Source organism: Eublepharis macularius, chromosome 2, assembly GCF_028583425.1.
Source record: "Eublepharis macularius isolate TG4126 chromosome 2, MPM_Emac_v1.0, whole genome shotgun sequence".
Classification (NCBI taxonomy): Eukaryota; Metazoa; Chordata; class Lepidosauria; order Squamata; family Eublepharidae; genus Eublepharis; species Eublepharis macularius.
In genome coordinates, this window is record NC_072791.1 from 121,112,612 (window position 1) to 121,137,929 (window position 25,318).

The 25,318-nt window shown below is 42.5% G+C and overlaps 2 protein-coding genes across 7 annotated transcripts in view; one reads left to right on the plus strand and one right to left on the minus strand.

Moving 5' to 3' along the window:
- The first annotated feature begins 7,341 nt into the window (after positions 1-7,341).
- RNF141 (ring finger protein 141) lies at positions 7,342-17,927 on the plus strand. Of its 5 annotated transcripts, none has more exons than XM_054971533.1 (6): positions 7,342-7,523; positions 11,449-11,651; positions 13,169-13,277; positions 13,668-13,849; positions 14,375-14,482; positions 15,442-17,927. In XM_054971533.1, exons 2-6 carry the CDS (start codon positions 11,509-11,511, stop codon positions 15,590-15,592), a joined length of 693 nt encoding a protein of 230 aa, XP_054827508.1. In that variant the 5' UTR covers positions 7,342-7,523; positions 11,449-11,508; the 3' UTR covers positions 15,593-17,927. The 5 variants fall into 5 exon arrangements, with proteins under 5 accessions (XP_054827508.1, XP_054827506.1, XP_054827507.1 ...); XM_054971531.1 differs by having other exon boundaries at positions 7,343-7,547; XM_054971532.1 differs by lacking the exon at positions 7,342-7,523 and adding an exon at positions 7,567-7,923.
- A 573-nt stretch (positions 17,928-18,500) lies between these two features.
- The window catches only part of AMPD3 (adenosine monophosphate deaminase 3), a 69,165-nt gene continuing 62,347 nt past the window's right edge, over positions 18,501-25,318 (minus strand). For both annotated transcript variants that reach the window (XM_054970922.1, XM_054970921.1), the window contains exons 14-15: positions 24,645-24,755; positions 18,501-23,303 (exon numbers count right to left, since the gene is read on the minus strand). In XM_054970922.1, the coding sequence (XP_054826897.1) occupies positions 23,127-23,303; positions 24,645-24,755 (288 nt within the window). In that variant the 3' untranslated portion in view covers positions 18,501-23,126. The remainder of the gene's footprint in view (positions 23,304-24,644; positions 24,756-25,318) is intronic.

A 25,318-nucleotide genomic window follows, 5' to 3' on the forward strand; every position in this document is an offset into this window, starting at 1 on the left:
ACAGGCATAAATTACATGCAGAAAAGTACCAGCTGAATATTAGGGAAAACTTTTTCACGGTCAGAGTAGTTCAAAGGTGGAATCAGCTGCCTAGGGAGGTGGTGAGCTCCCTTTCATTGGCAGTTTTCAAGAAGAGGCTGGATGAATATTTGTCAGGGATGCTTTAGGCTCATCCTGTATTGGGCAGGGGTTGGACTAGATGGTCTGTATGGCCCCTTCCAACTCTGTGATTCTGTGACTCTGGACATGATATGGGATTGCATGATGAGTCTGGGGTGATCCGATGTAAAATTCAGATGATCCATAAGGATCCGTGGCTTGGTATTACTTTTTTGTTCAAGTGGGAGGTGTAAGATTGGCTGACTCCATGTAAGAATCCAGAGGATGCAAAAGAATCCTGCTTTTGAACCCCATTTTTGCCCCATGGCAGTGCCACGAAGTGGCAGGTGCATGTTTTTTTGATGCACTCTGTGGCAATGAACTGTATGTTGAGTTTTGAGTGACCCCATGCTTTTGAAGCATGTTTTTGCAGTATGGCAGTGCCGCAAAGCAGTGGGCACATGATTTTTTGGTGCAATCTGTGGCAATAAACATGATATAGGACTGTATGTTGAGTTTTGAGTGACCCCCTTAGGAGCTATGCTTCTGAAGCAAGTTTTGGTGCTGTGGTGGTGCCATGAAGTGGTGGGTGCATGATTTTTTTGGGGGGTGCAATCTGTGGCAATGGACTTTATATGGGACTGTATGGTGAGTGTTGGGTGATCCCATGTAAAAATCGAGAGGATTCATGAGGATCCGTGCTTTCCAACCACATTTTTACACCATGTGGCTGCATGGGGTTGACACTGTCTCCAAGTGGTAACATACTGTCTCCAAGTGGTGGCTGGAGATCTCCCGGAATTACAACTGGTCTCCAGGTGACAAAAATCAGTTCCCCTGGAGAAAATGGCTGACTTGGAAGGTGGACTCTACGGCAACATACCCAGCTGAGGTCATTTCCCTCCCCAAACTCTGCCCTTCCTAGAGGGATGTACTAAAAGGAATGACAGGATTGCACATTGAAAATAATGGGAGAGGCTTGAAGGCCCATTGGAAATAATGGGAAACAGGAATGCCCATTTACTTACATGGGCTCCATTGAAACACATTACAGCAAAAAAAAAAGTTGCACAGAAAATGTGGAATGGATTTTGAAGGAAGGTCTCCGGGCCCAGATAGATTATTCAGGGAATGTAATGACAGGCCCCTGAGTGGTATGACAGCCCCTGGGTGTGACAGAAGGGCTCTGGGACTGGAATGACAGGTGTATGAGTGGAATGATGGCCCCTGGGTGTTACAGAAGGGCTCTGGGACTGGAATGACAGGCCCCTAACTGGAATAATGGCCTCTGGGTATGATAGAAGGGCTCTGGGACTGGAATGACAAGAACCTGACTGGAATGACGGCCCTGGGGTGTATCAGAAGGGCTGTGGGACTGGAAAGATAGGCCCTTGAGTGGCATGATGGCCTTGTATTTAGCTGAAGAGCTCTAGGACAGGCCCCTGAGTGGAATGACAGCCCCTGGGTGTAGCAGAAGCGTTCTGGGACCTGAATGACTCATTCCTGAATGGAATGACGCTCCCTGAATATTTCAGAAGTGCTCTGTGTCTAGAATAACATGCCCCTGAGTGGAATAATGGCCCTTGGGAGTAGAGATAATGGTCTGCAACTGGAGTCACCAAGACTGGATTTAAATACATTTTAATTGATATTTTTGGGAAATGTATAGCTATCACCATATCAGATCCACTTGTATATTTGTCTTTCTTGTCACCTGATCAGTTACATTACACTTTCTTGAGGTGTATATTGGACACTTCCTCTATTTTCAAGCATAAATCCTTCTGTTGTCTCCCTTCCTGTTCCCCTGGCCTATTCCACAGCCTTCCAGACCTCCATGTTCCCCTTAAATGTCATACCCTGCATGAGTTTCTTGCTCACTTTTGCTCACCTTGTTGACCACTGACCCAGAGTACTCCTCCTTTGACCCAAAACAGACGTGACGAGTTACCTCAATTCAACCTGGGTTTCCTTGCCTCAAGGTTTGACGGGAAGTGTAGGCGTCCTTGCAGGTGCATCGCTGCATTTCTCCTTCCCCTGCTTGCGTGGCTCGGAGCTACATAGCCGCACGTGCTCTGCCTCCCCACCCTGTCGCACTGAGTGTCACTTCATCTCCCCCCCTCCCTTGTCTGGCCCAGTCCCCGCAGTTCTGGGCTGCGCAGCTTCTGGTGGGGGCCGGGCGAGTGAGGGGGAGATGCAGCATGCTCCGGGAGCCTTTCCTCCCGCACTCTCGGTGCAGCCCGGTGTCGCTCTGTGGGGGCTGGGCCAGGCGAGGGGGGGGGAGATGAAGTGACGCTCAGTGCGACGGGGGGGAGGCAACTCCACCCCCCTCGCCTGGCCCAGCCCCCACAGACCGACACCGGGCTGCACTGGGAGAGTGGGAGGAAAGGCTCCTAGAGCATGCTGCATCTCCCCCTCACTTGCCCAGCCCCCACCAGAAGCCGTGCAGCCCAGAACTGCGGGGACTGGGCCAGACGAGGGAGGGGGGAGATGAAGTGACGCCCAGTGCGATGAGGGGGGGGGAGGCAGAGCATGTGCGGCTATGTAGCTCCGGGCCACGCAAGCAGGGGAAGGAGAAATGCAGCGATGCACCTACAAGGACGCCTACACTTCCCGTCAAACCTTGAGGCAAGGAAACCCAGGTTGAATTGAGGTAACTCGTCACGTCTTTTTCGGCTCATAGTCTCTCCGTGAAAAATTCCATCTCATACTCAAGTTAGCAAACGGTTAACAAACTAATGGTATTATCTTGTTTTATGCTATTACTGTTTTATCTCTTTATTTACTTAGTTTGTTGTTATTCACTTTTAGTCTGGTTGAAGGGATAACAGACTATAAATACAATAAAAGAAACAAATAAATAGTTCAGGTGTCCCCAAACTTGCAACCTTTTCGAGCCTGCAGGCACGTTTGTAATTCTGACACACCATGGTGGGTGCAGACACAAAATGACTGCTGCAGCAGGTGAGCCACCCAGGAAACACTGGCCACAACGTTCCTTCAGTTGCATGGTGAAGATCCTTGTGATGAGGTGTCAGCTGCTGCTAAAGGAATATTTTTTTAAATCTGCATGGTGCAGCAGTAGCTTTGCTGGGTAGGTGCCACATCTGGTCCCCTTCTTTCTTAAAACACTTGGTGGGCACCAGGAAAACCATGGCCTAGTCTGCATGGCACACTTTAAGCTGGCTATGCTGATCATTCACATCGATTGGTGCTGAAATGGCTTGAAGTTCCATCATTCTGCACTGTACAACCTCAATTCAATTTGGTGTCTCCTGACACGTTGAAATGTGTCTATTTGGAGCAAGATTTTGTGGGGGCTGGAGCTGACGTCAGTTTTTCAAAAAAAAAACAATTCACAGGTGTGGTAATGTTGCAGTGTTGGAGCCCTTCCCCCCACCATATTTGCTGATTGGGCTGTCCCATGACCACTGGAGAGGCAAATGGTAGTGGAATTCTGGGGGAAAAACATGTACTTTTAAAGCTTGTTCTACTTTCATTTATTTTGTTAGAGCCAAAGTAGGAAAGGATTAAAATGCTGGTGCTTCATTCCCTCCCAGCAGCTCCCTGCCACTTTGTTTCACAAAGAGCTGTGCATCAGGAAGGAAGGGAGGGGAGAGGGGAAAAGCAAGCAGCAATTTCAACCTTTCCTGGCTTTTAAAGCCAGTAGGAATGAGCAGTAATATTAGGACTCATTCCTGGCTTTGAAAAAGCCAGGAACGAGTCCTTACCTTGCTTTACTGATAAAAATGGTGGGAAAGGAGTTCAGACAGCTGAGGAGGGTGGGCGCAGTTACCGGCAGACAGACCAATCAGCTCCTAGGGAAAGGAGCAGTCATTTTGGGTCTGAACTAACCATGGTGTGTCAGAATTATAAAGAGACCGGAGGGCTCAAAAGATTGAGGACCTTTGAACTATTTATTTGTTTATTTTATTCCACTCTTCCTGCAAGCAGGCTCAGAACAGGTAATAACAAACCAAGTATATAAAGGGATAAAACAGTAATAATATAAAACAAAATAAAATGATCAATAAAATAAAATCACTGTGACACTGAGATGTCTCTTGGTGCTACACCTCTGAAGATGCTAGTCACAGCTGCTGGCGAAACGTCAGGAACTACAACGCCAAGACCACGGCTATACAGCCCGGAAAATCCACAACAACGATCAATAAAATTTGTTAACTGTTTGTCAAGTAGAGTATGAGATGGGATTTTTCAAAGGCAGACTATGGAGGGGTGCTCTAGGTCAGTAGTCATCAGAGTGTGCAAAAGTGAGCAAGAAACTCAAGCAGGTTGTGGCACATTAGGGGAACATGGAAGCCTGGAAGGCTGCTGAATGGGAGAGAGGAACAAGAAGGGGACAAGGGGAGGATTTATGCTTTAAAAAGGAGGAGGTGGCTCATATTAACCTCATGAAAGTAAAATTAAACAGAGGAGCTGACAGGAAGAAAAAAATACAGATGGAACTGATTTGGTGATACCTACATATCGTTCAGAAATATCAACTAAAATGTAAAGTATCTTTTCTTGTCTATTGTTTGAAACTATTTCTAATACTAGGGGCTGTCATTCAGGTAAAAGCACCCTTCTTCTTCATCCAGGGGCTGTCATTTCAGTTCCAGAAAGCTTCTGCTAGATCCAGGGGATGTTATTCCACTCCGAGTCCTGTCATTCCAGTCCCAGAGCACTTCTGCTACACGTACAGACTGTCAGTCCAGTTAGGGACCTGTCATTCCAGTCCCAGAGCCCGTCTGAGACACCCAGGGGAAGTTATTCCACGCAGGGACCTGTCATTCCAGTCCCAGACCCCTTCTGTCATGCCCAGGGCCCATCATTCCACACAGGGGCATGTCATTCCAGTCCCAGATTGCTTCTTCTACACCCAGGGTCTGTCATTCCACATAGGGGCCTGCCAATCAATTCCCAGAGTTCTGCTGATAAACCCAAAGGTTGTCAATGCAACCAGGGGGCTGTCATTCCATTCCCAGAGCACTTCTGTCACACAAGGGGCCGTCATTCCACTCAGGGACCTGTTATTCCAGTCCCACAGCCCTTCTGATAAACCCGGGGCTGTCATTCCACTCAGAGGACTGTTATGCCAGTCCCAGAGCTCTCCTGTCACATCCAGGGGCATCATTCCAATCCAGGCCTTGTCATTCCAGTCCCCGAACCTGTCCGTCATGCCCAGGGGCTTTCATTCCACTCAGGGGGCAGTCACTCCAATCCCAGAGCCCTTGTGTCACACCCAGGGGCCGTCATTCCAGTTAGGGACCTGTCATTTCAGTCTCAAAGCCCTTCTGATACACCCAAGAGCCATCACTTTACTTTGGGGCCTGTCATTCCAGTCCCAGCACCCTTCTGATAAACCCAGGGCCGTCATTCCACTCAGAGGCCTGTCATTCCAGTCCCAGAGCCCTTCTGTCACACCCAGGGGACGTCATTCTACTGCAGTGACGTCATTCCAGACCCAGAGCCCTTCTGTCACACCCAGGTGCCGTCATTCAACTCAGACGCCTGTCATTCCAGTCCCATAGCACTTTTGCTACACCTAGGGGCCCTCATTGCAGTTAGTGGACTGTCATTCCAGTCCCAGAGCCCTACTGTCACACCCAGGGACCATCATTCAACTCTGGGGCCTGTCATTCCAGTCCCGGAGCACTTCTGCTACACCCAGGTGCCGTCATTCCACTCCAGGGCCTGTGATTCCAATCCCAGAGCCGTTCTGATACATCCAGGGGCTGTCATTCTACTCAGGGGTCTGTCATTCGTCCTAGAGCCTTTCAGCTAAACCTAGGTGCCATCATTCCACTCAGGGGCCTGTCATTCCAGTCCCAGAGCGCTTCTGATACAACCAGCTACCATTATTCCACTCAGAGTCTTGTCATTCCAGTCCCAAAGCCCTTCTGCCACACCCAGGGGCCATCATACCACTCAAGGGTCTGTCATTCCTGTCCCAAAGTACTTCTGCTACACCCAGGTGCGGTCATTCCACTCTGAGGCCTGTCATTCCAGTTCCAGAGCCCTTCTGATACATCTAGGGGCTGTAATTCCACTCAGGGGCCTGTTATTCTAGTCCTAGAGCCCTTCAGATATACCCAGCGGCTGTCATTCAACTACAGGGCCTGTTATTCCAGTCTCAGAGCCCTTCTGTCACACCCAGGGGCCGTCATTTCACTCAAGAGCTTGTCATTCCAGTTGCAGAGCCCTTCTGTCACACCCAGAAGCCGTCATTCCAGTTACTGACTTGTCCTTCCAGTCCCAGAGCCCTTCTGATACACCCAGGGTCTGTCATTCCACTCAAGGGCCTGTCATTCCAGTCCCAGAGCCCTTCTGTCACACCCAGGGGTCATCATTCCAGTTAGGGGTCTGTCATTCCAGTCCCAGAGCCCTTCTGTCTCATCCAGGGGCTGTCATTCCCCTCAGGGGCCTGTCATTCCAGGGGCAGAGCACTTCAGTCACACCAGGGGGCGTCATTCCACTTGTGGGCCTGTCATTCCAGTCTTAGAGCACTTTTGTCAAACCCAGGGGCCAACATTCCACTTGAGGGCCTGTCATTCCAGTCCAAGAGCGCTTCTGCTGCACCCTGACCCCGTCATTCCACTCAGGGGCCTGTCAGTCCAGTCCCAGAACTCTTCTGTCATACCCAGGAGCCGTCATTGCAATCAGGGGCCTGTCATCCCAGTCTCAAAGCCCTTGTGTCACACCCAGGGGCTGTCATTCCACTCAAGGGCCTGTCATCCCAGTCCCAGTGCCCTTCTGTCACACCCAGGGGCTGTCATTGCAATCAGGGGCATGTCATTCCAGTTCCAAAGGCCTTCTGTAACACCCAGGGGCCGTCATTCCAGTTAGAGGCCTGTCATTCCATTCCCAGAGCCCTTCTGTCACACCTATGTAAATGCGCATTCCTGGTTCCCATTATTTCCAATGGGCCTTCAAGCCTCTCTCATTATTTTCAATGGCAATCTTGTCATTCCTTTTAGTACATCCCCTTCCTAGGTTCCATCTCCCAAATCTCCAGGAATTTCCTAACATGGACCTGGCAACCCTATGGGGGCATGATTGTTTCGGTGCTATCTGTAGACTAGGATATGCCTTATAATATGAAGGCTTTTTTTGTTTTATTTCAATATAAAATCATATGAATTCATAAGCATATGTTTAAAATTATCTAGGTCCAACTTTCACCCACTACCCAGTAAAAGCAAACAAGCACAACAGTTCCTAACCCCGAAAGCTCCGTTTTGGTATCCCGGCAACAAGGAAGGAGCCCGAGAAGGGGAGGTGAGTAGACGTAAACAGAGCGCGACGGGAACCGAGTTGGCCTAGATGTCGTATCTTCGCGGCGTTCGCCCATTTGTGAGGGAGTGGACAGACTCTGGCGAAGGCAAATGGGGAGGCTTTGCCGCCCGTCGGAAAGAGGAGTAAGAGGATGCCTTGGCGCTGGGGTGAGGCGGCTGGCGACGCTTCCTTACGTCGTCTTCTCTTGGCAGCGGCGCCACCCTCTCCCCCTGCCCCAGGGCCTGGAATTCCAGGCGCTGGTCGGAGCCGGGCCTCCCGTCCCTCCCAGCTTCAGTCCCGATACCCGATGCTTGCCAGCCTCTCTCTGGCGTCTGGACGGGGGACTGGCAGGCACCTCACCTTCGGCCACTCTCCGGCCGGCCTCGTTGAAGTCAGGGGCGCCGCTGGGGGGAGGGGGACGCCGAGTGGGTGTGGCATCGGCGGGCCGGAGGCGCCGCTGCCGAATAGAGTGCGGGGTCCTTTGCGCGTACCCCTTGGCTGCGTGCGCAGAGCCTCATGGTCTCCAGATAAGTCATGTTTTGTGTGCGTGTGCTTGCTTACCCATGTTTGTGTGTACGAACGTACATTCTTCGTGTTGTGCGAAGCGGGCAGTTACTCTAGCCCTCGGTACCCCGGTTTGTTCGGCGTTAAAACAAGTGTTCTCCCAGGCAATAAACAATGTTTTCAACATAGATTCAGGTCAGATATGCACCACAGCTCTTGCTCCAAAGAGATTTTATAGCACTTGAGTTCTGTAGTGCTTTGAGGGGTTGTAATCTATGTAAACCATGGGCATCTATTTATTTTGACAAATGTTGGCTATCAAAGATAGGTGGGTTTTTTGGTGAAGGTGAGTGGTTTTTTTTTTGTTTGGGTTTTTTCGTATTTGCCTTGCTGCTTCTGGAGAGAATTAAAACCTTCATTCCACAGGGATAAGTTGTCTTACATGCAGAGGAGTTAGCCTTGTTAGTGTTTTGGGTGCATCCTCCCTCTCCCCCCCCCCTAATTGCATCTTCTCTCCCCTCCCCCCCCTTCTATATTTGACCAGTTTCTGTACCATGCATCTGATGAAGAGAACTTGATTCTCGAAAGCTTATGCTACAATAAAATTGGTTAGTCTTAAAGGTGCTACTGGACTCTTTTTGAAGTTGTCTTACAGTTTCAGGTTGGTAGCCATGTTGGTTTGTAATAGAACAACATCTGGGTCTTGGATTCTGGGTCAGAAGGCTGTAACTGTGCTTAGGATGACCCTGTAAGACACAAAAGATTCAGGTGCAGTAGTACCTTAAAGACCAACTGGATTGCCAGGATTGCTCTGATGGGGAACTTTGACTCTGGGAAACTCATAACTAGGCAATCCAGTTGGTCTTTTAAGGTACTACTGGACCTGAATCTTTCGTGTCTTACAGCGCACCAACTTCCCCAGCACCTGGAGGAAGATGTCTATCTGGATCCGTATCAGTCGGGCTTCAGGCCTGGGCACAGTATGGAAACGGCATTGGTCGCATTGGTTGATGATCTCTGGAGGGCTCGGGACAGGGGTTGTTCCTCTGTCCTGGTCCTAGTAGACTTCTCAGCGGCTTTTGACACCACTGACCATGGGATCATGCTGCGGCGGTTGGAGGGGTTGGGAGTGGGGGGCACTGTGTTGCGATGGTTCTCCTCCTTCCTCTCCGACCGCTCGCAGTTTGTGCTGACGGGGGCAGCGGTCGACCCGGAGGCACCTCACTTGTGAGGTGCCGCAGGGGTCGGTCCTCTTGCCCCTTCTGTTTAACATCTATGTGAAGCCGCTGGGTGAGATCATCCGTGGTTTTGGGGTAAAGTACCATCAGTATGCTGATGACACTCAGTTGTACATCTCTACCCTGGATCACCCCAGTGATGCCCTTAACGTGATGTCCCGGTGCCTGGAGGCCATACGGATCTGGATGGGGAGAAGCAGGCTCAGACTCAACCCAAGATGGAATGGCTGTGGTTTCCGGCGCCCCGTTATAGCCAGCTGGTTCCATCGCTGACTATTGGGGGTGAGATTTTGGCCCCCACAGAGAGGACTCGCAACTTGGGTGTCCTCCTGGATGCGCGGCTGTCGTTAGAAGATCATGTGTCGGCCGTGGCCAGGGGGGCTTTTTATCAGGTCCGCCTGGTTCACCAGTTGCGTCCCTTTCTGGATCTGGACGCCTTGCGCACAGTCACCCATGCCCGCGTTTCCTCCCATCTGGACTACTGTAACGCTCTCTACATGGGGCTCCCCTTGAGGACCATCTGGAGGCTACAATTAGTTCAGAATGCGGCCACGCGGGCGATTATGGGAGCGACACGGCGCACCCATGTAACACCTCTCCTGCGCGAGCTACACTGGCTTCCGGTGTTCTTCCGGGTGCGCTTCAAGGTACTGGTTACCAAGGTGCTGGTTACCATCTTCAGAGCGTTCCATGGCTTAGGGCCTAGGTATTTGCGAGACCGCCTGCTGCTACCGATAGCCTCCCACAGGCCGGTACGCTCCCACAGAGAGGGCTTCCTCAGGGTGCCGTCGGTCAAACAATGTCGGCTGGTGACCCCCAGGAGGAGAGCCTTCTCTGTCAGGGCACCTGCCCTCTGGAATGAATTGCCCCCGGAGATACGTATGGTCCCTGACCTACACACCTTTCGCCGTGCCCTTAAGACGTTATTATTCCAACAAGCAGAGCTGGCCTAAATGTGTTTTAATGGAGTGGTTCTGTTCTGAGTTAAATTATCCAATATGTTTATATTTTATATTCTTACTGTTTTATATTTGTATGTTTTATTTTGGCTGTACACCGCCCTGAGTCCTTCGGGAGATGGGTGGTATAAAAATTCAATTAAAGTTAAAGTTAAAGTCATCCTAAGCACAGTTACAGTCTTCTGAGCCAGTTGATTTCAACAGAAGGATGTAACTGCTTAGGACAAATTGTTGCAGTATTTATAATTGATATTGCAACAACTGATACTTTGTTGCAGTAAAAATAAACAGGAGTATTGTGTACGTTAGTATTGTGGTACATTAGGGATAGACTACAGATGTCGCTTGATGTAGTGGTTTTACTTCCACTTAAGTGTTTACATGTGAACACAAGATCACATTACACAGATTAGCTGCTTCATACTAAGAATGTACACTGGGAATGCTTTCTGATAAAACATGAATTTTGCCTAAGGTAATAAATAAGCTGTACTCGGTGTTGTCACAGGTGAACCTCAGTTATTCCAGATAATTTTTAGACTGTTGACAGGCATAAGCAGCAATAAAGATAAGAGTATCACAAGCTGGGCAGAAGCCTGATATTTGCTGTCAAAGTAGGTTTAAGAAATTATGCACAGTGAATTCTCACAGAGAACACCTGCTATAAATGATCCTGAACTGCAGCTGTGAAATCCAGAAAATGGTGTATTGTTGCATGGGTGTTTATAAATTTAATCTTCACAAATTCTTGTATGTCATCTGACTATTGGAAGTTTAAAAATCCATGTTTACTACAGAATTATTTTATGTCTGGAGTTCCTGAGATCAAATGCCAGTAAGTCTTTAGATAAGAAGACTTAAATAATGAAAACTCAGAGGCTGGGTTTAGTTACAGTGTAAATTGCAGTGTATTCTGCACCACATGTATTATTAAGAAGCATTTTCCACGTCCAAATTCTTGCTGGTACTCTTCCACTTTAATCATCCATCTTTGCTGTGCGCTGTTATTTTCTAGATTGTTTAACTTGAATGATCCTGAAAATTCCCTTCCTATTAAGAGGTGCTGGTTTTGGCCTACAAGAAAATGACAGATTGCTCTGAATTATAGTAATTGATGTTGTATGTTACAGGTTTTGTGGGTGTGTTTAAACAAAAAAAGTATTTTCACAGGAGATTAATTCATCTGATTGTTAAGGTTGTACTTGCATGATGTACTCATACAATCAACTGTAATTCAGAGCAGGGCATCTCAGTATTAGGATGTAGATGTCAGTGAGTAGCTAGCTAGCAATTTTAAAAGATGTAGGAGATAAATGATCCAATTATTGTTTTTATACTAATACGGCATTTTTTAAATTATTTAATAGAAACTTCCCAAATGAGTGAAGCTGCATTTCTTCCTGAACGTTGAGCTGAAGAACCGTATCATGGGCCAACAACTCTCAAGCCAGACACACACAGTTATTAATAAGTTACCAGAAAAAGTAGTCAAACATTTATCTCTGTTTCGAGAAAGTGGCTTCCTGACATATGAAGAATTTTTGGGCAGAGTAGCTGAACTTAATGATGTGTAAGATTTCTTTGTTTCTTTTGTACATAACACAACTTTGTTTAATAGCACATACGCCTAGCAGATTGCCAGGTTGAGTGAATTGTTGCTGAAGACGTTTGGTGACTGTTTAGCATGTGTACATCTTCGTTGAAAGATTAAGCACTCTGTTATAGAAGCACTGTAGAATCTAGGTATGATATGAAACCCTATTAACTGTTTAGTATCACTCATTCATTCCACAGTCATAAGATATATTCCAGCTATTAATTATTTGCCTAGTAAATGAGCATATTTTAAAAATATTTTTATTAATTTTCCATTTTTTAAATATAATAAAAACATAACAAATAGCAAGTAACAATAAAGAATCTACAGTAAATGAGCATATTCATAAAATTTTGAAATGTAAATGTTTGTAAAATTCCATCAGGGTATCCATGTTAGTATCGTACAGCAAAAACACCAGAAGTGTTGTGACATCTTAGACTACGAAATGTATTATGATCTAACATTTCAAAGGCCACAGCCAATGTTATTAGATACATTCCCAAGAAGTGGTATATGTAATGGGGCTAATTTCCTTTCAACAGGTCCTTAATGCTGCAATATACACAAAGGAAGGCATAGCAAACTAGGGTGCTTTATACGGGCTAAAAGTTCCTGAGAATGGCAATTAAACTAGTAAACACACGGTAGGTGACTTATAGCACTATCCTAAGAATGCTTGCTCAATAACAAGCATTGTTAACACGAAGTAACATGGAGCTCAGTGGAGCTTACTGTGTAGTCAGTAGTCTTACGTAGAACTACTCCAGTCTAAGCCCATTGAAATCAATGGACTTAGACTGGAGTATCTCTGCATAGGATTGCCATGTTAAGATTGCAGGCTTGATCAACAAAGACATTTAGAGTGGAGTATCCTGAGGGGTAATTGCATCAGATATGAATGTAGCATAAAAAGCATAGTGGGAAATCTCTTTAGCCTACATTTATTATGATCAGTTTAAAAGAAATGTGCAAAAATCACTATATTTGTGATAATGAATATAGCTTTCCAGTTTTGGAGAAAAACTCTAAGAATACTCTCAGCTTCGAAATAACAGTGCAACTGATCAAGAGGAGGAAAAAATAAGTATTGGCAGAAATGTGTCCTGGATCCATGTTGAGAGCTTAATATCTTAATTTTTCAATTAGAACACTGACAATTTAAAATTGACCCTTAACCAGCAAAATTAAGAAGTGGGTGACGCAAGTAATGATTATCCTAGGAATCTAGACTAGGAAATGTTTCTTAAAATGCATATTTTATTAATAGTATGCTGAAATGTGATTGATCAAAAATAATGGTAAGTAAACTGTACATCCCCAAAACGTCAACATAATATTCAAGAAAGGATGTGGATTCCTAGCACACAAATGATGACTTGGGTATCCACAGAAAAGGTAAATGAGTGATTATCCTCATTTGTAATCCAAGTGGATTTATGCTTGGTGTGTCTACTACACTTAGTTAAATGAATATTCCATTATTTCAGAACTGCCAAAGTAGCTTCTGGTCAGGACAAGCACCTGTTGTTTGAGGTGCAGCCAGGCTCTGACTCCTCTGCTCTCTGGAAGATGGCTGTTCGAGTAGTGTGTACAAAGGTCAGTGCCTTTCATTTTGGTCCCATTAGTTATCAAAATGCAATTAAAAGTTGAGATACTGTTAGAAGTTGTTCCTAATCTTAGCTAAGAATAAAAGCGAAATGAAAAGCAAAGACATGTTTTGGGAACTAATGTGAAAGGAATAGTATCAATCTTACAGTCTTCATAATGCTGTGAAAGGACTAGACAATTATCCAAAATAAAAATAAAAAAGATGACTAATAGAATTGTAATGTCATTCTAAAGCCATTATGCTGTGGAAAATCCCTTTGTGCATCTTGGTCTTTTAGAACTGTTGGTTCATGTCTCCTTTGTGTGTATTTATACAATTAATATTGTGAACAGATGGAATGACTAAAAAATTGCTAAGGCAGCTTTTTGTGTCTTTAGATAAACAAGACAAGTGGCATTGTAGAAGCGTCAAGAATCATGAATTTGTATCAGTTCATTCAGCTTTATAAAGATGTCACAAGTCAAGCGGCAGGTGTTCTTTCTCAGAACATTGCCTCAGAAGCAGCTGCAGAGGATCTGTCATCTCTTTCATCTTGCCAGGCCAGCATTTGGATGGGAAGGTATCTCAGTACCTTGAGAGGGAAGTTTCTTTTGGAACTTGAACAAAAAAATCCTTTCTAATTTGCTTCACTTTTGTATATTTATTGAATTGTTGTTTGCGTAAACAAGAATTTTGTTTATATAAAATCAATTAAGTATTCTTAATTAATAGATAGGATAGAGACTTGCTTCTAAATAAATATGGATTATATCAATCTAAATGAATTTAAATCAGTTGGAGAAACAATCATAGCTCTGTTTTTAGTGGCTTTGTTCTACTCTACCAATTATATTTTGGCATCTGAAAATTCCTTCTTGGAAAGCCATTAAATAACTCTAATGTAGAAGGCTTGGGGCGGGGGTGGAGGGGTGGGAATGAACTAGCTCATACATGATAATCCTGTTTTGCAAATGAGGGGGAAATGAGACTGAAATCAACACCTGGAGCCTATAAACTGTTTTGTTATAGGTGCACATTGTGTTGAAAGATTATTCTGAGTTCTGATTTGTCATGATTGTAAATAATAGTGCTATCTGCATTATAGGGTGAAACAGTTGACTGATGAGGAAGAATGTTGCATCTGCATGGATGGACGCGCTGATCTGATCTTACCGTGTGCTCACAGTTTTTGCCAGAAATGCATTGATAAATGGTAAAGCGCCTGAGACAGGCTGTGACTGTTTTATGTTGTGTTCCTGTGATGTGTTTGACCCAGTTCCCTATTATAAAGGAGCTGATGGAAATAAATATTGTTCTGCCTTCCGGTGAAATGAAAAGAAATGCAAACTGCCCTTGTCATTGGGTAGATATTGATTGTGGCAGGTATGGGGGCTATGGACTGCACTTTGTAGGGGCAGCAAGCAAACTGGACCTGGAAAGAAAGGTTGATTCCGTTGGTGATAAAGCCAGTGGTGCAAGTAAGGAAAAATATTAGTTTATTCAGATAAAATTTCCCTATGTGTTTCACCATCAAGGCTTCTTCAGGGGAATCTAATGGTATTTCAGTATTTCTTCAGTGAAAATGCAAGATCAATATACAGTATTCTCAGTATGCAGTAAGCATCATATTATTTTAAAGTTCTCTTTCAGAGGTATTTTCTCAGGCTTTAAAGGCTAGAGTACCAGTATATTCAGCACTGTGAAGACTTCATACTGGAGAAAGTTTCCAGTTTAGAACCACAGTGTATGAAGGTTAACAACCTGAGGAGGATCCTGTCATACAGCTGTGATTAAAGGTCTAAAAAGTGAAGTCGTAAGATGAAAAGATTGAAGGAACAAAGGGGGTTAAGGATGAATGTGTAGACTCTTGTTCATTCTATTCACTGAAGGCAGGAAAAGCAATAGTTTTAGATTGCAGGAGGATAGATTTAAGTTAAATATTGAAAAGTGCAGTTATACAAGCAGTAGGGCATTCTCCTCTGACAATACTCTATTAAGGATACTTGAGGTATGGTTTGCCTTAAGAGAACGTTGATACAGCAGTTCATCTATTCTGGCTGTTCATCCGAGTTTCATTACTCTTGTATTATATCTTGAAAGATAAGGTGGTATTGAGTATCTCCAATAAAAAACAGCAATCCTGATCCCCTCCCCCCTTTCTGGCTTGTACAGGAGCGGTCGTCACAGAAATTGCCCTATATGTCGTCTGCAGGTGACAGCAGCAAATGATTCTTGGGTGGTGTCAGATGCACCTACAGAAGAAGATATTGCTACCTACATTCTCAACATGGTAGATGAAGCAGGTCAGCCTCACAGGCCATGACCCTAGTAATGTTTGTAATAATCATGAAATATCTTTTAAGATTACACTTTCATTGTTCCTCTATATTTAGTCATTGTACTGATTTCAATAAGCTAAATTCATGTTCTTCAAAAGTTTACAAGAATTTATAACTTTAATCTTCATTTTTGTCTGTTGCAGTGGATACATTAAGAATTTATTGCCATTTTATGAGACACTGGAAAAACCTGATATTTTATTTTTAGCATTGCTCTTCTGGGATGGCTTGCACCAAAATTGCACTTCATTATAAAAACTGCAAAACTAATTGGATAATAACTGAGGGCCTGTTGTCTGACCAAGAAGCAATCCTCCTTTATGCAAGTGTGCCTGCTTGCAAAGTTAGGAATGATGAGAATTCCACTGTGATGCTTCAGTCACTTCTATTGCCCTCTAGTGGTGAACTCTCACCACTTCTAGTGTCTACATACATTTGCTTACTTGGTATTTTAAGCCTAGCAAATCTGTTATTTTTTCCAAAAAGAATAAATCTTTAGGCAGCTCTTAAGAACTTTGAAGTTTCCGTTAGTCCATGCCCATGGTCAGAGATTTATACATTCTTTTAAAATTATGTGATAGTAATTGATCACAGAAATCCAAAAGCTTTCCCCCCCCCCAATTATATGTTCCAACATCTGGGTAAAATGATCCTGGGATATTAGTTATTAATCTAGCTTTTCTTATCTGCATTATAACTTAAACAAGATGGGAGATTTAAACCAAATAGATGGTGCTTGATTCCTTTCTGCAGTATGCTTACCAGCATCAAGAATATCTACACTGATTTTGCTTTAACATCTTACAGAATTTATTACCTTGAAGCCTGTATCACTTGTTCTCAGGCCTGATAAAGTCTTTCTCATTTATCTATTTTAATTGAATATGTACTTGTAAAAATCTGTGTGCGGTGTGAAAAAAACTGACTGGAAATCTTGTGTTGGGGGCAAGAATCTAGTAATAATTTCCAGAGGTTGTCACTGTTACATTTGTGATTGCATAGTGTCTGTAGATTGCCATTCTCATGGAAGTCTGGCAGATGCATCAGACCTGTACACTCCAGAAGTGCGTTTGAGGAGGTATTGAAATGTAAGTAGTACTGACTTAAAGTATGGCAGAGGTAATTCTCTTCTTCCTCATGTCATCTGGCTTGCCAAAGTGAAAATTTAGCCAGCAGATTGTCCTGATGAACACCATGAGAAGTCCAGTATTACACAGATATAATTTACTTGCTGCAATTTGACTTTGAAGTAGACAGTAACAATAGAGAAGACATGAAAGTTTCTTGTAGTTCCCTGATCATGGATATTTGGGATTAGTAATGTTGGGAAGTGCCTCTTAACAAAAGGCTTTTAAGCAAAATTAGACATTACTTCTATTTCTTTTTTGTTTAAGGTTATGGATTCCATTAAAGGGGCTTAATGCCTCATTTTTATGCATAATACAGGTCGTTAAATTCTCAAATTGCTTTGTTTTTCATGACTTTATGTTAGAAATCCTTTATGTCTGCTGGGCTGATGCAGAGAAGAATGTTTAAATTATGGCATTGGGTGCATATATAAAATATGCATGTGAAAGGATACATGAATGAACTCCACCAGAATTTAATGTAAAATCTAGGGATGCAAGCTGTTGTATATATCAATAACATGAAAGCTTGTAAATATTTGTAAAGTGAGTATGTATGTAAACTTTATATTGTGTATAGATTTTAAAATCTAATAAATGCACCTAGTGGTGTAAGTACAGTAATGTGTGCCTTGTAAAGTATTTCCTATAGCTGCGCCTTGCAAATTATTTAGGGAGTCAATCCAATATTTAACTCATCATGTTGTGTGTCCCCTGCCTGCGCAGGTGGAATGGTACAGCTATATCCCTCTAACCTGTTAGCGTTAAAGATGTGTCCTTGTGAGGCTGCAAGAGAAAAGGAGCATGTGAGACAAGCTGACAGTTTAACATGTGGGTATTTGCCCATAGTTGTTGACAATTGCAAAACTGCTCTAGCTTTAAGAGTATATGTACTGCCCATAGAAACTTGTGAATGGTTAAAAAGCAGCATTTAATTATGTAAATGGCAATATTATTATATTGGAAAAGGAAAACTGATTAATTTTATCATGATGTTCGCTTTTAGAACTATAGATTTGAAAAAATCTTCAGTGACTGTTGTATTGCTGCTAAGAGCAGATGAAATTTTCATTGCAGAAATCTTTTAGCACTAATGAAAACATTTCAAACATTTTTAAAGACTGTTAATAGCTACAAACCTTGCAATGTATATTGTAATGACTATTGTGCAATAAACAGAGTTCCAACCTTCCTTGTTGTTTCTTCTATCAAAACCCGCCAGTTCTGGCTACAGGAGCTTCAATGCCTATACAGAAGACTATTCCACTCATTTTAGTGGAACCAGTGCCCCACAAATAAACGGGATGTATATATAACCTGAATCTTTGATATTATAAAGCTAAATAAATAGGCTTTGAGGTCCAAATAACTAGGCAGTTCTTTAGATACCTTTTTGCTAGTTTAGAGAGGGGAATATGGGGGAAATTGAGGTGTCCTACTCAAGTATTTGCAGGTTCCCCATCACGCAGCTGGCACTGCAACTTGCCCAGATTCTTTCCCATGGAGATGCTGCCAAGTGTAGTGAAGAGGGAAAACTGATGACAAGGGCCCCCTGCAAATCCTCGAGTTCCCTTGCTTGTCATACCTAAATTTCATGGTAATCATCTAAGTTAGATTTTCGTTTGGAGCCTAAGATTATAGCATCATTGGCACTATGTAATATGTGGCCTGCTCTTGTTTAAGTGTTTCAAACTCAAATGTTGATTTACATGGGAATACCTATCCATTATCGATGTACAAAGAAAATCAAGGCAATATATTTCTGAAGACATTTTAATGTGTTTTATGTAACATTCCTCATTTTATAATATTATGCTTCATGCTACATATATTTGCAAATATTTGTTAGGAAAATGCACACATTCAAATCAAGCATCTTTCGTTTTTAAATCAGGCAAGAAAAGTAGCCTAAGGGGTATCACAGAGCCAGTATATATGTTGTTGGCCTTTTTGCTTCAAATGTAGGAAATATTAAATCATAAAAAATAAGCAAACCCCTTTTTCATTAAGTGTTAGCAGCTAATCTACAGCTTCAAAATAACCCAGTTAGATAACAAAGTCTTATTCTCTCTCCTCCATCCCCCAGTAAAGTTAGCCTTTTAATTCTGTGTTTCCCACAGAATATTCTATGAGTAGCTATTGTATTGCCTCTAACATAACTACAGAAAACATTCTTTAATCAGTATCACAACAGGATGGCAGAAAAGAGGCACTCTTCTTAATACTGAGCTCAAGCATCGATCAAATAACAGAAAGCAAATTAATGCTTTCAAATATTTTATTGTCATAGGAGCCATGTTTTCCTTGTTCTTAGTGATCACATAAAAAGTACTCAAGCAGGAAGCATAAATGTTTAGGATACAGTATCCTGACCAGCGCGCTGCAAAAAAGAAGCTGCTATGGAGCGTAGGCCTATTTGTGTCAGTATACTTTACCACATGTTCAAGATAAAAAATAGTCTGTTAGTTCTGGGAAAGGTACAGTAAGCAGAGATGTTGGACAGGCATTATAGATAAGGTGTTTCTGCTACAGCAACTGAACTAAAATGACAAGTTTATTTACCTAATGTGTGTACACTAATGGGTTGCAACAGAGGGAGATCCAGGATGTCAATCCTTTGTACTGGTTCTGACAAGCTGCAGATGGCAAAAGTCCTTTTGCATCCAAGTTGTGTGAGAAGGCCTTTTCTATTGGGTTGTGATAGAATATAGGTAATCTTGAGAACATCAGTCAAAACAGCATAAGAAATCAAATGAAGATTATATTTCACAATGAAAATATTGTTTCCAGTTAAAAACAAGGTAATCAGTAAAGCGTACAGCTTTGGAACATGTATATATGTACCCTATGACACAGAATCAAAATGTTAAGATGCTAATTCCACAATACAGTATTTTCAGTAACTTACAGCAAGTCCATTTCAAACAAAAACAAATATGACTCAAAAACTCCTAGTAACAATGGATATTTAATATTAAATTAGTTCCACTGGCATCAACCAGAGCCAACCCCTTTTCCATTCTTGCAATGGAGGGAAGTAAGCAGTGGAATCCCACAAGATTCAGTACTGAGGCCAGTACTATTTAAGTTGTTCATAAATAATTTGGAATGGGGGGTGAGCAGAGTAGTGGCCGAGTTTGCAGATAACAAAAAATTACTCAGGAAAGAAAACCAAGGCTGATGGTGAAGAGCTCTGGGAGGGTCTCCATAAATTGGGTGAGTGGACAACAATGGGGCAAATGAAGATCAATGTAGTTAGTGTAAAGTGATGTACACTAGAAAAAAAATCCCAATTTCAATGCCAATGGAGTCTGACCTGAGAGAGAAAGATCTTGGGGCTGTAATGGATAGCTCAATATGTCAAACCAGCAGTGGAAAAAGGCAAAATCTATGTGAGGGATTATTAGGAAAGGGACTGAAAATGAAATAGCTAATATCATAATGCCCCTGATCTATGGTGCAGCCTCATTTGGAATACTGTGTGCAATTCTGGTCACCATATCTCAAAAAAGGCATTGCAGAGTGGGGAAAAGCATAGAAGAGAGCATTCAAGATGATTAAGGGGTTGAGGCACTTTTCCTATGAGGAAAGTCTGAAGAATCTAGGACTTTTACAGTTTATAAAAGAAAGGGCTAAAGGGGTGGGGGACATTAGAGGTTTATAAAATTATGCATGGGGAAGAAAGAGTGGAAAGAGAACTTTTTCTCCCTCTCCTAAAATGTTAGGGCATTCAGAGAAGTTGTTGGGCAGCAGATTCAGGATGGACAAAAAGAAATACTTCTTTACAGTGATTAAAATGTGGAGTTCACTGCCAGAGGATTTAGTGATGTTCTCAGGCACAGAGACTTTAAAAGGGGAGTAGACAGATTAATGGAGGATAGGGTCTATCAGTGGTTACTAACCATGGTGTCTAAAGGAAATGCCCACATTCACAGGCAGTAAACTTCTGAATACTAGTGCATGGAGGCAATGTCAGGGGAAAGCCTTGGCCTGTATGCCCTGTTGTTGGCCCTCCAAAATAACTGGTTTGCCACTTTGTAAGGTAGGATGCTGGGCTTGATGGACCACTGGTTGGATGCAGGAGGGCTCATCTTACGTTCTTAAAAGGAGGATTGTATCACCTGTGGGCAATAATTTAATCCAGACAGAAGTATTAACTGTCTTCTTGTGTTTGTTGGAGCTCCTGAGGTAAAGGAAATCTTGAGGAGGTGCTACCAGGCCATTTTGTTAACAAATGCTTGATAATGGGATATAAACTATAGGCAGGGTGGTGATACATCGGCTTATTCTGTTGGTTTGAAATTGCAATGATTTGACTATGAATTTTAAGCTGCCTTGATCCATAAGGAAAAGCAGGATATAAATATTTTATTAAAATTAAGAATAAATAGAGATGAAGGTCTGGAAGAAATGACCTTTCCTAGGTAAGAGCACAGCCAGAGAGAGAGAGAGAGAGAGAGAGAATTGAAGAAAGGGAAATGGACCATAAAAGCTGTTTCTGCCACTGAATCAATACAAGATACAAAAATGCAGAGATTTCAGAAAAACTTGGAAACATGCTCTTACCAAAAGTACAGGATCCCCTGAGCCTGTCCCATGCCTGCATTCAGACTCTTGGGAAAAGCAAAACAGCTACCTAGCATGTAACTGCCATTTTGCCCCAAGGCGAGTAGAGAATAGTAGGGAAACACGTAAAACAATAGGGCTTCTTTTGTATGAATAGACTTGTTTGACTGCATACTAATAGTGGTTAAGTGCTTGGGTTGCAAATCAGCATTCTGCTTGTCCGACTTTCACTACTGCCATGAGTTCTGCAGGTGGGTTTAAGTAAGCCACTCCTCTCAGCCTCTGCACCCCAGCTGTATTGTGGGGATAATAATAACACATTGTTCACTGCTCTGAGTGGAAACTAATCTGTTTAGAAGGTTGGTATATAAGCGCACTTATTATAACAAGTGTATTGCCTAGTAGGAAGTTTGTAAGGAATGTGAATTCAAGGTGTCAAACTGACACTGCTAGCCTTAGAACACATCACTGAACTTTGTACACAAAATGCAATTGACATGGCTCGTTTTTAAAGCACTGTGTGAATAATGCACTTATACCATAAAGAAATTACTATCCCCCCAAAATTATTTTTAAACCACAAAAGGAAAATTTGTAACACATTTTACCAACTTATTTGTTTTAGGAATAAAACATTCCGGTACACAGTATTCCAAATTTATCTATTCTAGAAAAGTGAACTTTCCTATCAGTACAAATTTGAACTATTGGTTGCCTCTTGCACTGATTGTAAGCTAGGCCAGTTAGGAACATCACACCAGCCTGCCTGAGTGGAAGCGAACACATACTTGGATTCAGAGAAGATAGGCAGTTTTGAATCTGAGCGCAAACAGAAGCAATCTAATTTTTGAACTGGCTTGCAAGAAGCAACTTAGGGGGTGTGCGATAAGGTCTTTCTGCTAATGTTACCTTTTATATCCTTACTTGATCCCACATCTAGTTTGATCTACATATGTTTAAACAAACCAATATTCTTGTAATATCACAGGCTTCCAGTACTACTCACTCCTCTGAATAGAACTGACCTCTGAATAGAACTGACCTACCACCACACAGGAGAAATGTGAAAGGATATGCTCATATTTAGTACTGCACATTCAAAATACAGTTCTTTTAAGACCTGTTACAGCATTTGTTAAAAAATTAAAATAAGGTGCCCAACATCACCACAAACATGACTAAATCAGCACATTCATCCAGGATTGGCTGCCAATCATCAACGTATCCTCTTAAAGTATTGAATAAAATTACAACATTTGCAGAGGGGAAGATAAAAATGTAGATAAATGTGCTCAATAGTTTTTCTTACAACATACTTGTAGTAGCTCTTTGGTCATATTATTTTATTTCCCTAAAAAATTACTACAATTTTTTGCTAAATAGCCTCCAAAATGAAAGGGGCATTATAGTTCTTTGTACGTTGTTTGCTCTACAGTCTTATCATGGATTTAAGTCCCACAGACCTTTATTTACCACTTGGCATGACAAACGAGGTGCATGTGTGCTATCAGAATCTGCCATCTCCGTCTATTTTTTTCCAAGCAGAATGTTATGTATCCCAAATGCAAACACGATACATTTTAGATTTTGGGTACAATTTAGATGCAGCATAAAAACAGATTTGTGTGCCTACATCAGAATATATACAGCAATCCAACCTACATACAGTGCTTGCAGAAACTGGATCTGTTGCACAGACTGATGCAACTTGAGAGTTCTGGTCACCAAGCAGCTCTCTTTTCTGTTGATGTTCAAATTCTTTTATGTTCACACACTTCTGTCCTGGCACTTATGCAATACAGTCATCATGATATTGGAGCTATGACTAATTTGAGAGTGCACTAATCTCTTCTGTCTTCATTGCATCCGATAAGAAACTCAGCTCGTTGCACAGGGTCTCATACCTGAAAGCCATCCGAATCTGTGCAACATTTGTCTTTCGAATGTCATTTCCTTCAGGTCCTTCATGGAAATAATTTAAACCTAAAAATTTCTGTTTTTCCTAAAGATATATAGAAGAAATCTATTCAGACTTGCTTTGATTTATAAAAGCAAAAGAAAATACACAGTAGTTGGTCAGGAAAGAGCCACCTCCTTCCCTTGGGAAAAAGGACAGGTAAAGCTATAGTGGGAGTCATTTCAACAGCAGTGGTTGTTCTGGAAAATGAGAAAAATCATTATAGGCTGAGAAAAAATGGAATTAACTCTTCTGTGGCCACACTGACAGCAGAAGCAGAATCTATCTCTTATCTTTCTCACACACATTGTGTACCAGGAACCTCTTTGGAGAAGGCTTACATGTCAGTTCTAGTGCCACATTCTAAAACGTTGTTCATGTTATTGATTATTTATTTTTATTTATTTATTGGACTTCTATCCCACCCTCCCTGCAAGTGGGCTCAGGGCAGGATACAACAATAAAACATAATTTACATTTAAAAACATCAATAAAATAGAGGAATTCCCATTGACACTACCCCCAGACAGCAGCCTTGCAACCACCCCCTGCCAGTAAAACACAAAGGGGTGAGTAAAAAGAGGAACTATCCCTTTCTGTCAGGCGGTAACTCATATGGGAGGGCCAGATGATCACATGCGCCCTCCCCACCAGGAAGCCAGTTGGGGGGCTTTCTGGATGACTGCTGATCCAGCTTCAACCATATGCCTGACGGAACATCTGAGTCTTGCAGGCCCACCAGCACAATTAGAGATTCTGGTGGGCCCATGTATCCTCTGACAGAGAGTTCCATTAGGTCAGAGCCAGGACCAAAAAGGCTCTGGCTCCGGTTGAGGCCAGTCTCACCTCCCTGGGTCCCGGGACCACCAGTAGATTATTGGCTGATATCAGGACTCTCCAGGGCACATATGGTGAGAGGCGGTCCCATAGGTATGTCGGTCCCTGACCGCTAAGGGGTTTAAAGGTTAAAACCAACACCTTGAATTTTATCCGGAACTCCATGGGGAGACAGTGCAGCTGCTGCAAGATGGGAATAATATAAATCCTATACGAAACACCAGTAAAGACGCATGCAGCAACATTCCAGACCTGTTATAATTTCCAGGTCAAACTCAAGGAAAATGTTGTGAGGAGACTGCCTTAAATGGCTTCTCATAGAAGCAGCTTGTTTACAGAAAAATATTTTAGTAATTACTTCACCTCTTTCTAAGTAGCACATGGATCTATGGCATACATAACACTTTCTATTATTTGAGTCAAACAGTTCTACTGAAATATGGAAAAATTTAACTGATTCCTGAACAATATTGAAACAATGGGATCCCATTTTTCTATTGTAATAAATGATAAAGATTGACCACAATCCCTTCAGCAAATTCAATTTACCTTATCTGACAAACCACTTTGTAGTACACTATTTCTTGCTATTTCACACAGGTCACACGTGCTTAGTTTCCACACTTGAGCGGCTATGGCATATTCTTCCATAAGTGCTTCCTTCAAATGTATTAAAATATTATTTTTATTATTTGAAATCTATGCAGTTCTTGAGGTGATATACAAGAATAAGCTCAGTTAGTACACAAATTATAAATAAACCAAAACACACACACAACAATCACAAAATTATTAAAACAGTAATATTCAAAATATTTCTTCTATAGAAAAGCTCTGTGTGTGTGTGTGTGTATGTGTGTGTGTGTGTGTGTGAGAGAGAGAGAGAGAGAGAGAGAGAGAGAGAGAGAGAGAGAGAGAGAGAGATTCAGCAAGTAGTAATACCTTTCTCCGATCGTAATAATTTAAAGCCACTAAAATAATTAAAAGCCAACTTAACATAAATGGCATTAGACTTATTGCGGTGGGGATGGAATTCCATAATGAAGTGCAACCACAGGAAAGGAGATCCTGCCACCCATGTCACATGAGTAAATGAGGTCCCAATCAATAGTTTCAGATACAGATTTCAATGTTTGTTCCAGCTGATATGGAAGAAGCTCCTTAAGATACCTTCAAAGCCATAAATGACCTAGGACCAGGGTGAGTACCAGTACTTGAACAAA